We start from the raw sequence: 13,298 nt of genomic DNA on the forward strand, positions 1-13,298 counted from the left end.
ACAATTACTTGAGAGTATAATCACACGCAGCTGCGCCTCGCGCAAGTCTACGGTGCACCTCGCGTAAGAGGCAGAGGCTGATTGCCTCAGGCTGATTGCCTCTCTTCACGTTCTCCTCTCCCCTTTTTTTTTTCACGTTTTTTTTTTTTTTTTTTTTTTTTTTTTTTTTTTCTTCTTTTTTTTTTCTATTTTTTTTTTTTTTGCATAAAAAATAACATAAAAAATAAAATAAAATAATATCAATTATACCTGATGGGTTGCCTCCCATTAAGCGCTTCTTTACCGTCATTAGCTTGACTCATGTTGACTTAAGGGTCATTCAATACCAATGAGACCCTCTCAGTAGGAATCTCGCCTCCTTTATATGGTTTGAGCCTCTGTCCATTAACCTTGAATGTTTGAGAAGAACCCGAATCTTGTAATTCCACAGCTCCATGCGGTGAAACCTCTTTAACCACAAAAGGACCCGACCACTTAGATTTTAGTTTTCCGGGAAAGAGTTTCAATCTAGAATTAAACAACAACACATTTTGTCCCGGATAAAACTCTTTTATGACCAAATTTTTATCATGATATCTCTTGGTCCTCTCCTTGTAAATGACTGCATTTTCATAAGCTTGCAGCCTCATCTCTTCCAGCTCGTTCAACTTCAATAGCCTCTTCCTACCCGCCATTTTTTCATCAAAATTAAGAAATTTTACTGCCCAATAGGCCTTGTGTTCTAGCTCCACCGGTAGATGACATGCTTTACCGTACACCAACTGATATGGTGATAACCCAAGATGAATCTTGAATGCGGTCCTATATGCCCAAAGTGCATCATCTAACTTCTTTGCCCAATCCTTCCTCGAGTTAGCAACAGTCTTTTCAAGTATTTGTTTCAACTGCCGGTTGGATACTTCCACTTGTCCACATGTTTGTGGATGATAGGGGGTAGCAACTTTATGTTTGACATTATATTTAGCTAACACACTTTCCAAATATTTGTTGCAAAAATGCTTCCCCCCATCACTGATCAAAACTCTGGGTACTCCGAACCTAGCAAAAACATTCTTTTTCAAGAAGTTAACAACAGTATGAGCATCATTAGCAACACAAGCAGTTGCCTCAACCCACTTGGTGACATAATCAACACAAACAAGAATGTAAAGATTAGAATACGACGAGGGAAAAGGACCCATGAAGTCAATACCCCAACAATCGAAAGGTTCGATCTCTAAAATTCCATTTTGGGGCATCTCATTCCTCATGGCAATACTACCTGTTCGTTGGCATTTATCACAATTTTTTACAAATTCAACACAATCCTTGAACATGGTAGGCCACCAAAAACCGCATTGAAGAATTTTTGCTGCGGTTCTTTCTCCGCCGTGGTGGCCTCCGTAAGCTGAACTATGACAATGCCACATGATACTTTTTGCTTCCTCACCTGCAACACATCGTCTTATCAAACCGTCAGGACCTACCTTAAATAAATATGGATCATCCCAAAGATAAAATTTAGCGTCTTTGAAAAATTTCTTTCTCTGCTGCCAACTATAATCATCTGGGACTAAATTTCCTGCTTTAAAATTTGCCATGTCTGCGAACCATGGTCTTTCAGTCACTGTTAATAACTGCTCATCTGGGAACTCAGCTACTATACTCTTCTCCTTTTTCGTTATTTCGGGGTTTGCCAACCTTGAGAGGTGGTCAGCTATCACATTCTCAACCCCTTTCTTGTCCTTGATCTCAATATCAAATTCTTGCAACAACAGTATCCATCTAAGTAACCGGGGTTTAGAATCCCCCTTTGTGAGTAGAAACTTCAATGCTGCATGATCTGTATAAATAATAACCTTCGAACCAATTAAATAAGAGCGAAACTTTTCCAAAGCAAATATTACAGCAAGCAATTCTTTTTCAGTTGTGGAGTAATTCACTTGGTTTTCATTAAGGACTTTGCTCGCGTAATATATAGCATGGAAAAATTTTGCGTGTCGTTGGCCAAGCACTGCTCCAACCGCGTAATCACTGGCATCACACATAAGTTCAAAAGGTAATTCCCAATTAGGGGCTGTGATTACGGGCGCGGTGACCAACTTATTTTTAATAATGGAAAAAGAATTCAAGCATTCATCATCAAATTTAAAATCATTCTCTTTCACAAGGAGATTGCACAAAGGTTTAGCAATTTTTGAGAAGTCCTTTATGAAACGTCGATAGAAACCGGCGTGGCCTAAAAAACTCCTCACTCCTTTCACATTAATCGGAGGTGGTAATTTTTCTATAACTTCAATTTTTGCTTTATCCACTTCTATGCCTTTTGAAGAGATTTTGTGTCCTAACACTATTCCTTCGGTAACCATAAAATGACACTTTTCCCAATTTAAAACTAAATTAGTGTCGACACATCTCTTCAAAACAACATCTAAGTGGGCAAGACAAATATCAAAGCTTTTACCAAACACAGAAAAGTCATCCATAAAAATCTCAATGGAATTTTCAATCATATCAGAAAAGATAGAAAACATGCACCTTTGAAAAGTAGCGGGAGCATTGCATAAGCCGAAAGGCATTCTCCGGTAAGCAAATACTCCGTATGGACATGTGAAAGCCGTTTTCTCTTGATCTGCCGGGTCTACAGCTATTTGATTGTAGCCAGAGTAGCCGTCTAAGAAGCAATAAAAGGCTTGACCAGCCAGCCTCTCTAACATTTGATCCATATAAGGTAAAGGAAAGTGATCCTTCCTTGTTGCTTGATTCAACCTCCTGTAGTCTATGCACATGCGCCACCCAGTAACTGTACGAGTTGGAATCAACTCGTTCTTTTCATTCCTGATGACTGTCATTCCTCCCTTTTTAGGGACTACATGTACCGGACTTACCCATGAACTGTCTGATATGGGATAGATCATCCCTGCTTCAAGCAACTTTGTAACCTCTTTCTTCACAACATCTTTCATGGTTGGATTCAGTCGCCGTTGTGGTTGGACGACAGGTTTAAATTCCTCTTCTAACTTGATCTTGTGCATGCAGTAGGCTGGACTGATTCCCTTCAAGTCAGATATGCTCCACCCGAGTGCTTTTTTATTTTCTCTAAGCACTCTTAGGAGTTTTTCTTCTTCCAAAGCATTCAAGGAACTACTGATGATAGCGGGATGCATAGATTTTTCGCTTAAAAAGACATATTTGAGGTGTGTTGGTAACTCCTTCAGCTCAGGTGCAGATGGTGTTGACGCCTCTTCTTTTGAATCACCTGACCTTGTAACATTAAGATCCTCTATTTTCTTTTGCACTTTCTCAACTTCCAAGGCTTCTAACTGACGCACACACTCTTCAATCTCCTTTTCTTGGCCTTTGTCAACTAACGTAATTGAGTTAACGATCACATTTTCCATCGGTAAAACTGGTGTCTCAACTCGAGAGGTTTCTTCAACAATATTTTCAATAACATCAACCCGATAACATTGAGGATTTTCGTTTTGATGACGCATAGCTTCAAACACATTGAAAATAACCTGTTCATCTTGAAATCTCAACATCAACTCCCCTAGCTCAACATCAATAAGTGCCCTACCAGTAGCCAAGAAAGGTCTTCCCAACAACAACGGTACCTCGGAGTCCTCATCCATATCAAGTATAACAAAGTCAGCTGGAAAGAGCAAGTCATTTACCTTAACCAACACATCTTCTAGTACCCCATAAGGGTATGTAACAGATCGATCAGCCAATGTCAATGTCATTCTTGTTGGCTTCGGTTCTCCACACTTTAATTTCTTCATCATGGACAACGGCATCAGGTTGATGCTTGCCCCCAAGTCGCATAAAGCCCTTCCAATTTTTAATTCACCAATGGAACATGGAATAGTAAAACTACCAGGATCTTTCAATTTAGGTGGTAGCTTTCTTTGGAGAATAGCACTACACTCTTCTGACAAGGCAATGTTTTCATCATCCTTCAGCTTCCTTTTTCCGGACAAGAGATCTTTCATAAACTTTGCGTAAACTGGCATCTGTTCCAATGCCTCACCAAAGGGAACATTAACCTGTAACTTTGTAAACATCTCCATGAATTTTTTAAATTGACCCTCTTCCTTGTCTTTCTTTTTCTTCAAATGGGGGTATGGCAATTTGACATAAGGGGGAATGACTTGCTCCTTACCGCAGTCCTCAAGAATTTGTTTCTTGGTTTTTCTAAGAATAGAACCTTCATCAATTAATTTTTCTTTCTTTTCAACTTCTCCCTCACTAGTTCCCTTAACCCCATTCTCATTTTTTTCTTCCTCAACTCTCTCATTTTCAACTTCAACCTCGTCTACAATCAACCACTCATTTTCAACTTCTCCCTCACCCTCACTTTTGTTTTCTACTTCCACCTTTTTTTTATTTTCTCTCTTAGTGTCCACTACAGATGGCACAACTCTACTTCTCAACTCTATAGCCTTACAACTCTCATTTTTCGGATTGTCTAAGGTGTTTCCCGCAAATCCCCCACTTGATTGAGCAGCCACCTGTTTTGATATTTGCCCAATTTGTGTTTCAAGATTTCGGATGGAAGCCTCATGATTTCTGTTGGATGTTTCTTGACTGGCTCTCATGGCTTCGAAGTTACTTTGAGTCATCTGCATAAACTTATTAATTGTTTCTTCCAAGGGAGATGGTTTTCTAGCAGGTGGATTTTGAGAGTTACCTTGAGAAGAACTTCCTTGATTACCCCATTGCAGATTAGGGTGGTCTTTCCATCCTGGGTTGTACGTGTTGGAATAAGGGTTATTTTTCTGATATCCTCCGGCATAATTAGCTTCTTCTGATTCAGCTTCTAGTGAACAAATTCCATTAGCATGTGGCCCGTGGCAAAAATCACATCTGACTTCTTGAACCTGACTAACATTCGCCTCCGCTAAAGTCTTAGCAGCCAACTTTTTGTTTAATATCTCAATCTGGGCTAGTAAAGCTGTGTTTGTGTCAACATCGAATACTCCTCTCTTTTTAGGATCCCTCTCGCTCTTGGAACGATATTCATTCATGCACATATTCTCCACTAGTTCTCTAACTTCATCCTCGTTTTTGTGTCTAATTGTGCCTCCAGCTGAAGCATCTATTAGAATTCTTGATTGCATTCTCAGACCTCTGATAAATATCTGCATTTGCTCCATATTGTCCAAAGAGTGATTCGGACATTTCCTCAATAAAAGTTTGAAACGTTCATAGGCTTCGAACAAGGACTCTGATTCTCCCTGTTCAAACCCAGTAATGTCAGCTCTTCTAGCCAGAAACATGTCATTAGTAAAGAAACGCTCCAAAAATTTATCTTCGAGCTCTTTCCAATTGTTAATAGTACCACTCGGAATGCATTGCAACCAGTCTTTAGCTCTTCCAATCAAAGTAAACCCAAACAGCCTGAGTTTAATCTGACTATCAGTGTACCCGTCAGGACGACACATGGTACATGTCTCATAAAAATGCTCTAGATGAGCCCATGGATCTCTGATTGCACTTCCATCAAATTGATTATCCCTTAGCCCGGTGAGAACCGTATTCTTGATGTCGAAAGTCACAGGATTCGCCGGTTGGAACCCCATAGAAATTTGCCCTGTATCAGTTCTGCGACAGTAATCTCCCATAGTACGCCTAGGCGGCGGTGGTGGGTTATCGGCCATCTTGCCTTCTTCTTCAAACTGAGAACCTGTGTCTGAAGAGATTCCTGTTGATGCTTCAACTAGCTCGTGCTCAGCTAACCGTGCTAACCGTACTGCTTTCCTGTTCGCCTTTGCGGTTTTCTCGATTTCAGCGTCGAAGAGAAGCTCTCTTGCAACTTTTCTACCTCGCATAAACAACCAGAAAATACCTCAATAGCACTGCACAATATAATTAATAGAAATAAGTATGCTATAATTTTTTTTTTGAATTTTTCTAATAAAACGAAAAGAAAAAAATAAAAAATAAATAATAAATAAATAAATAAATCCTAAATGAAACGAAATTGCCTTGCTGAAATTAATCAACAATCCCCGGCAACGGCGCCAAAAACTTGATGACAAAATTAGCAAGTGTACTAATTTATCGTTAAGTAATAAAAATCTATGTTCGTATCCGCAGGGATTGTTTCACTCTCAACAAGACAGTTGTATTGTATTTAGAATGTAAAAGCAGGGGGGTTTTGCATAAGTTTGTTTCTTGACAGAAAATATAAAGATTGGTGATTTTTGGATTGACTAAAGATTGATTAGATTCTTCGAATCCCTTCCTTTTCACAATTTAGAATAAACCCGGACTTATATTTACAATTTCTCCCTTGTCGGCACGATGAATTAACAAAATCGTTCAAACCATGGTTAGTGACTGAGAACGCTTCCCTATACTAATAAAACCCTAATGTCTTAGGCGAATTCAAAATTATAGAAAGTTTTATCGAACGTTAATTCTTTTATCACGGTTAATAATTCGATATGTCTAAAGTAATCATTAACCGAACAGTTTATCTCAAATCTCAGTTCAACAGTTAGGGTTAGTAATCAGTTGAACCCTATGAACAATTATAAGGTTGTAATTCATAAAAGCATTAACACACAGAGATAACTGAATAACGACAAGATTAAAATTGAAATAATAAGAACCTCAGAAGTTCACATGTTCCAAATCGATCTGAGGAAGATCATCTATGAATCTAATCAAATAAGAATTTAGCTACTCATAGTTACAATAATCATAGCATAGAGTTTGAAGAAAGAATACATGATCAAGATGATATAAAGGTGTTGAATCTTCCTATCGGATGAGTCTCCAGCCCTAGCACTCTCCAAAATCGTGTTCCTTGGTATTTTTCTGCTCCAAATCGACCCCTAGGTCAGTTCTGGAAGCCCCTATTTATAGAAAACGCGAAATCCTGAATTGCTGTTTGCGGCGCTGCGCGAGGCGCAGCTTTTCCTGCGCGAGGCGCAGCAACCAGAGACCGACTTGCATTTTGTTCAATCATTCTGCGCGAGGCGCAGCTTGCTCTGCGCAAGGCGCAGCTTGCAGTGTGAGAATCTTCTAGTTTTCTTCATATAATTGGCTTGAACAACAATTATCTTCAATATGCATCCAAATCTTCAACTCTTTGCAAAATGACCTAAAACTTAACATAATTGGCTGAATATAACTCGATACTACTGAGAATTGACACTAAAATGACTCTAAAAATATCGTATGACTAGGTGTCATCATTTAATACAAGGTGTACGTCGTAGAAATTCGCCGAGGTTGGAGAGTGTAATCATTTCTGATGAACCGGGCAATCCACAACGCGCCCAATCAGCCTCCCAATCAGCTGTCATAGAAATGATGTAATCGCACATTCATTATAATTCAGTATATATGTAATAGAATCACATGTTAGTTGTTCATTGTTCTGTATATATCTTAGCTAGCCTTAAACACTCCAACCTGTATTTATTTATTCTTAGTCATTGTAGTAGTAGCACTAATTACTCTTAAGCATTAACTTGAAAACCTTGTTCAGCAGCAAATGTTAAGCTTTAACTATATTAGCATGTATAAAACAGTTTCACACAATTGAGTATCTACATAGTCCAACTAGAGCTAGTAGAATAATTGGTTTTGATTCCCAAAACACCTTCCATAGAAAATAAAACAGATTTATCTACATAGTCCAACTTTATAATTTATTACAAACATGGTTTTTGGAGAGTTGGCAACATAGCTCTCCCCATGAAAAAACTTCGAGTTTGATTCCTCGAGTTGTCATTTGGGAGATAGTTCAGTCCTATTAAAATAAAGAAAATCGTCTGCTACTGACTTAAAAATTAGTCTCATAGCAGCTCAAAGGGTCTAAGAAGTGGAAATCATATCACTTCTATAATTTTCTCATTCAAACAAAGTTGCTGCTCCTAGTGGTCCTATGATTAGCCTTCCGTCTAGTTACTCAACAACTTCCCAACTTTGTCTTGAAGTATGGAGTCAACATCATAATTGGCAAAGTCAAACGTTCAATTTCCATGTACCTACCAGAATCCTTGGAATCTAAGCATATTATTTTCTCTTTGTTAGTTTCTACTGTCTTCCTTTCCTCGCAGCTTACTTGTATTGCATTTGCATAAGTATCTTAGATTTTTAATTCTTAATATCATATCTATAATACAGTTGAACTACCAATATGAATTTTTTTGCTCAAACTTCAAACTCAGTTCCGAATAGTTTGCTTTGGCTTACTCTAATAATCTCACTTTTCCTTTTCCAATGTGTTGCCGATAGTTCTCAAACTACAAGTGTTGGTGTTATCATTGATGTTAATTCTGAAACAGGTAAACAACAGATAAAAGCCATGCAACTTGCAGCTCAAAGATTCAATAATTATTCAAACAATCAAAACATAATCCTTTTCTTCCGTGACTCTGCTAGAAACTCTTTACAAGCAGCTTCAGCTGGTAATTACTTTTTGTTATCAGAAAAACATCTTTATTCTTTTTCATATTGACTTATTTGAACTTATAAAAAAAAAAAAAAATTAAATAGAAAATGACAGACATGTCCATAAGCTTTCCATATGATAGCTTATTTTATCTTTTATTATCAGAATAGTTTATACCTAATCACTTATATAATAAGTGCCTAATTAAGTTGTTTATCTAAACATGACTTTAGTGAATAATATCATGCTTTGGTTTTCAGCTGAAGAATTAATTACTAAAGAGGAAGTCAAAGTGATTATTGGTATGGAAACATGGCAAGAAGCAGCTCTGGTTGCTGACCTTGGAGCCAAGTTTCAAATACCAACAATTTCATTTTCTTCTCCTCCATTATTAGTCTCTTCATCATCAACGCAACTTCGTTGGCCTTTCCTGATTCAAATGGCACAAAATCATTCCATACAAATGAACTATATAGCTGATACTGTCCATGCTTTAAACTCTCAGAAGGTTATAGTTATATATGAAGACAACCCTTATAGTAGCGATTTTGGAATGTTAAGCCTCTTATCTGAGGCACTCGAAAAGGCTAACTCGAAGATTGAGTATCAATTAGTTCTTCCACCATTCAATTTTTTATCTGATCCAAAATGGTTTGTTCTCGACGAATTGTTGAAGTTGTTTCCGTTAAAATCTCGTGTTTTTATTGTACTTCAAGCATCGTTACCTATGGTGAATCATTTGTTTAGAGAAGCTAAGAAAATTGGATTATTGGAGAAAGATTCATCTTGGATAATCAATGAAGAGATTACAAGCATGTTGGATTGTATAGATAAATCTGTTTTATCTTCTATGGAAGGTGTTTTGGGAATCAAAGTCAACTATTCTACAAGCTCTAGTGCTTATACTCAATTGTGTGAAAATTTCAAAGCTGAGCATACAGAAAAAGTTGAGTCCAAACCAGGATCAAAGGTTTTGCTAGCTTATGATAGTATTTCAATTGTCACAAAAGCTTTAGAGAAAATGAAAACTAATTCAATTAGTTCAAAGATGTTATTGGAGGAAATGGTATCTTCCAATTTCAATGGCTTAATTGGAAATATAAGATTCAAAGAAAGACAACTATCCTACACTCCAATATTAAGAGTCATAAAAGTGGTTATTAATGACAAGAAACTTACGGAATTGGACTTTTGGCCACCAAATTTGAAGTTTGCTGCAAGTGATGGTACTACAGAAACTAAGACATGGAAAGTACCTACTCATACAAACCCTTTAAAAGTTGCAATTCCTATGTATCCTTCAGGGGATAAATTTTTGAAAGTCTCTCAAAATCATTCTGCTACCGGTTTTTGTATTGATCTTTTCAATGGTATCCGAGAAATTTTGAGTGACAAGTATTCCGGTCTTCCCTATAGATTTTACACTTTCACTGAATCTTATGATACTATTCTACCGAAAGTCATAGATGGGGTAAGCTCAACTTGTATTTTTTTGTTTTATGATTTCATTTGTCTCTTTCATTATATGCATTTCACACACAAATGACATAACAAAGGATAGCATGTATATCACAGATATAGCAGCTTCTCAAAACTAAGTGTATATTGGATTTGACGGTGATTTTGGCAGAATCACGGTTTAGTGATTTTGTCAAAAACTACATTTTGAAACTTAAACAAAATCAGTGTCACCATGTCAAATTCACTGATTCAAAACATGCACTAAAGCAAAAGAAAATATTTTTCAAAAAAATGAAGAAGGAAGCTAATACTATTGCAGACCTATGACGCTATTGTAGGAGATATAACAATACTTTCCGAGCGATCAAGGAATGTATCATTCACTCAACCATATACCGAGTCGGGCTTATCGCTCATATTTTCTGCTGAAAATGAAGACTCAGCATGGTTGTTTATGAAACCATTTAGCTGGGAAATGTGGTTTGCAACCATTGGAATCCTCATCTACACAATGATTATCCTTTGGTTCTTGGAACATCACTTGAATCCTAAATCCGGTGGACCATTGAAAAATCAGATCAGCACCACTATGTGGTTTACTTTTTCTTCTCTATTTTTTGCTCACAGTAAGTCTTGATTACAAAAGTTCATAACTTTGTCATTTTCTTTTTCGCTATATTTCATAGAGTTTTGGTTGCGTCTAACTCAACTTTTACAAAACCGGCTTGTAATGTGAGGACAGACCCCAGTTATAAACTTATGTTCAGGTTTTGTCCTATCCAATATGAGAGTCTTAAGCTTGAGCTTCTTCACTTGTAAATTCCTTTTCCAAACTAATTACATGATATTTCAGGGGAGAAAATAAACAGCAACTCGGCAAAAGTAGTAGTTGGAGTATGGTTATTTCTTGTGTTGGTTCTAACTTCAAGCTACACTGCAAATCTTTCATCATTGCTTACTGTCCAAAAACTGAGGTCTGAGAGAGACATTGAATGGCTTAAACAAAACAAACTACCAGTTGGTTGTGATAACAAGAGTACCTTTCTAAAGGACTACTTGGTCCAAGTGTATGATTTCCCTACGGACCAAGTTGTAGATATCGAGAATGAACAAGACATTGTGGATAAATTCAAGAGCAAGAAAATTTCTGCTATCTTTACTGAGAGCCCATATGTGAAGGTTTTCTTGAATAAACACTGCAAAGATTACACTGCAACTACTGCAGCCTATAAATTTGGAGGAATGGGATTTGTAAGTGCCTGCAATTTCTTTGGCCTCTTTACTTTATTTTTAAGGCTTAAATATGCAAATGGTCCCTGCACTTACTGGTCATTTGAGTTTTAGTCCCTGAACTTTATTTTTAAGGCTTCATGCTATATGGTGTTTGCAGGTATTTCAAAAAGGGGCTCCAATAGCAAGAGACTTTTCTGAGGCCATTCTAACACTAGCAGAAAATGGAAGACTACAAGCTTTGGAAGAGTATTGGTTAACACCTCCTAATAAATGCTCAAACAACTCACCTTCTCCAAAAACTGAGAGCCTGACCCTTGGCAAATTTTGGGGACTTTATGTCATATGTGCTGCCACTTCCACCATCTGCTTAGGACTAGCCTTATTGAACAAGTATTTCCGTAAACATAACCACGTTGAAGATGAAGCTCATCAACTTCCTCAAAGAGATGTAATCGCCATACCTGATAATAATAATAATAATAATAATAATAATAATAATAATAATAATAATAATAATAATAATAATAATAGTGATTTGAAGAAATCATTTAGATGTGGTAGAGTATTACATAATGGAAATATCATGACTTTAAATAAATCTGCAACTTTTGGAGGTAGTTTAGGTGTACGTCGTAGAAATTCACCAAGGTTGGAAAGTGTAATCATTTCTGATGAACTGCGCAATCCACAATGTGCCCAATCAGCTGTCATAGAAATGATGTAATGTCACAAACTTAGATACATTGATTATAATTCAGTATAGATGTATATAGATTCACATGTTAGTTGTTCACTGTTCTGCATATATCTTAGCTAGCCTTAAACACTCCAACCTGTATTTATTTATTCTTAGTCATTGTAGTAGTAGTACTAATTACTCTTAAGCATTAACTTGAAAACCTTGTTAGCATGTATAATATATCCAATATGAAATAAGTTGCTACTAGCTAACACACATGCAGAGTCCTGGCAAAAAAGATGTTTATGCTTTTCTGTCTCGCGTGTAACAAACCAACGTTATGTAGCACAAATGATAGATATTTAATTCCTTTAATCATTTGGTTCGAGGTTCGATTTATGGCCAGTGCGTATGAAAAAATATTTATTGGGAAAAATCAATCTCTCAAATGAATCTCAATTACCGTGAGAGATTTAAGTACCACGTAACACAAAATATGCTAAACATATCAATCGTTAGTTGATTCACTAGTGATTGACGCTGAACTTGGTAGAAAGGACTACGGTTCGATCCCCCGCAACAACGATCGGGAGAGGGTTGAAACAACTTAATGCAGGAACTGACCCTCGAACCAAATAAAACTAGTGATGAAAGAAAAAGAAAACAATGCTAAACGTAAGGCTCTATGTTTTTAATATTCAGTATGCATGTTGGACTATGTACTTATGACCAGTCAGTTCCTCCATGGAATGTTATATACTTACAAATTTTCAAACCCAAATTTTTTAGGAATTTTCTTTTGCCAGCTACTCATTTTCTCGCGCGCCCTACGAATTTACAAAAATACCCTGTGTTTGATATTTAGGTAGTGGAACACCTTACCAACTTTGTAGCGGATGACATTTTTCAAAATTTTCTTATTTTTATAATGGCCGCTATTTAAGTAACGGAAGAGTATAAATGAAAACACACGTAGGATGCGCAAGAAATAGGTAGAATGACAACAGAATATCTCAATTTCTTATGCAGATTCCAAATTCATTACATAATTTCCAACCATGTTATAATTGAGTATTGGGTCTAACTCATTTTACAAAACTGACTTATAATGTGAGATTGTCACCGAAGTGAGACTTCGTTTAACAAGACCTAAACGTAACAATAATTAGTTATAGCACCAAAATGAAATCAATAAATAAGTTAAGGGAGAAAATATTTAATTTAATCAATAATTTATGATAGTTGTACTCTATTTTTAGTGAGGAATATAGTAAGAACAATGCCATCTGACAAAGTTGCTGCTCCTCACAAAGACTTTCCCTAATTCCCTCCCTTAAGAGGTGCTATGACTTTGTCTATTCTCAATTCCGTCTAGTTATTCAACAACTTGCAATCCTTGTCTATTTTCTTCTCATACCAAACTTTTTCTTGAAGTAGTATATGGAGTGAACATCATAATTGACAAAGTCAAATGTTCAATTTTCATGTTCGAATTATTCTTATATGGTCACGTGACCAAATATAATTTTCTTA

General features: G+C 36.6%; 2 protein-coding genes across 2 annotated transcripts in view; both read left to right on the forward strand.

Annotated features, from left to right (window-relative positions):
* LOC123897573 (glutamate receptor 2.7-like) overlaps positions 1-7,536 on the forward strand; it is a 45,365-nt gene extending 37,829 nt beyond the window's left edge. Inside the window, exon 6 of the mRNA XM_045948270.1 lies at positions 7,188-7,536. Within this exon, the coding sequence (XP_045804226.1) occupies positions 7,188-7,311 (124 nt within the window). The 3' untranslated portion in view covers positions 7,312-7,536. The remainder of the gene's footprint in view (positions 1-7,187) is intronic.
* Positions 7,537-8,087: 551 nt separating this feature from the next.
* On the forward strand, positions 8,088-11,990 carry LOC123897574 (glutamate receptor 2.7-like). Its single transcript, XM_045948271.1, has 5 exons — positions 8,088-8,408; positions 8,653-9,863; positions 10,173-10,479; positions 10,707-11,104; positions 11,244-11,990. Exons 1-5 carry the CDS (start codon positions 8,138-8,140, stop codon positions 11,808-11,810), a joined length of 2,754 nt encoding a protein of 917 aa, XP_045804227.1. The 5' UTR covers positions 8,088-8,137; the 3' UTR covers positions 11,811-11,990.
* The last annotated feature ends 1,308 nt before the right edge of the window (positions 11,991-13,298 follow it).

The sequence above is a fragment of the Trifolium pratense genome, linkage group LG7, assembly GCF_020283565.1.
Source record: "Trifolium pratense cultivar HEN17-A07 linkage group LG7, ARS_RC_1.1, whole genome shotgun sequence".
Classification (NCBI taxonomy): Eukaryota; Viridiplantae; Streptophyta; class Magnoliopsida; order Fabales; family Fabaceae; genus Trifolium; species Trifolium pratense.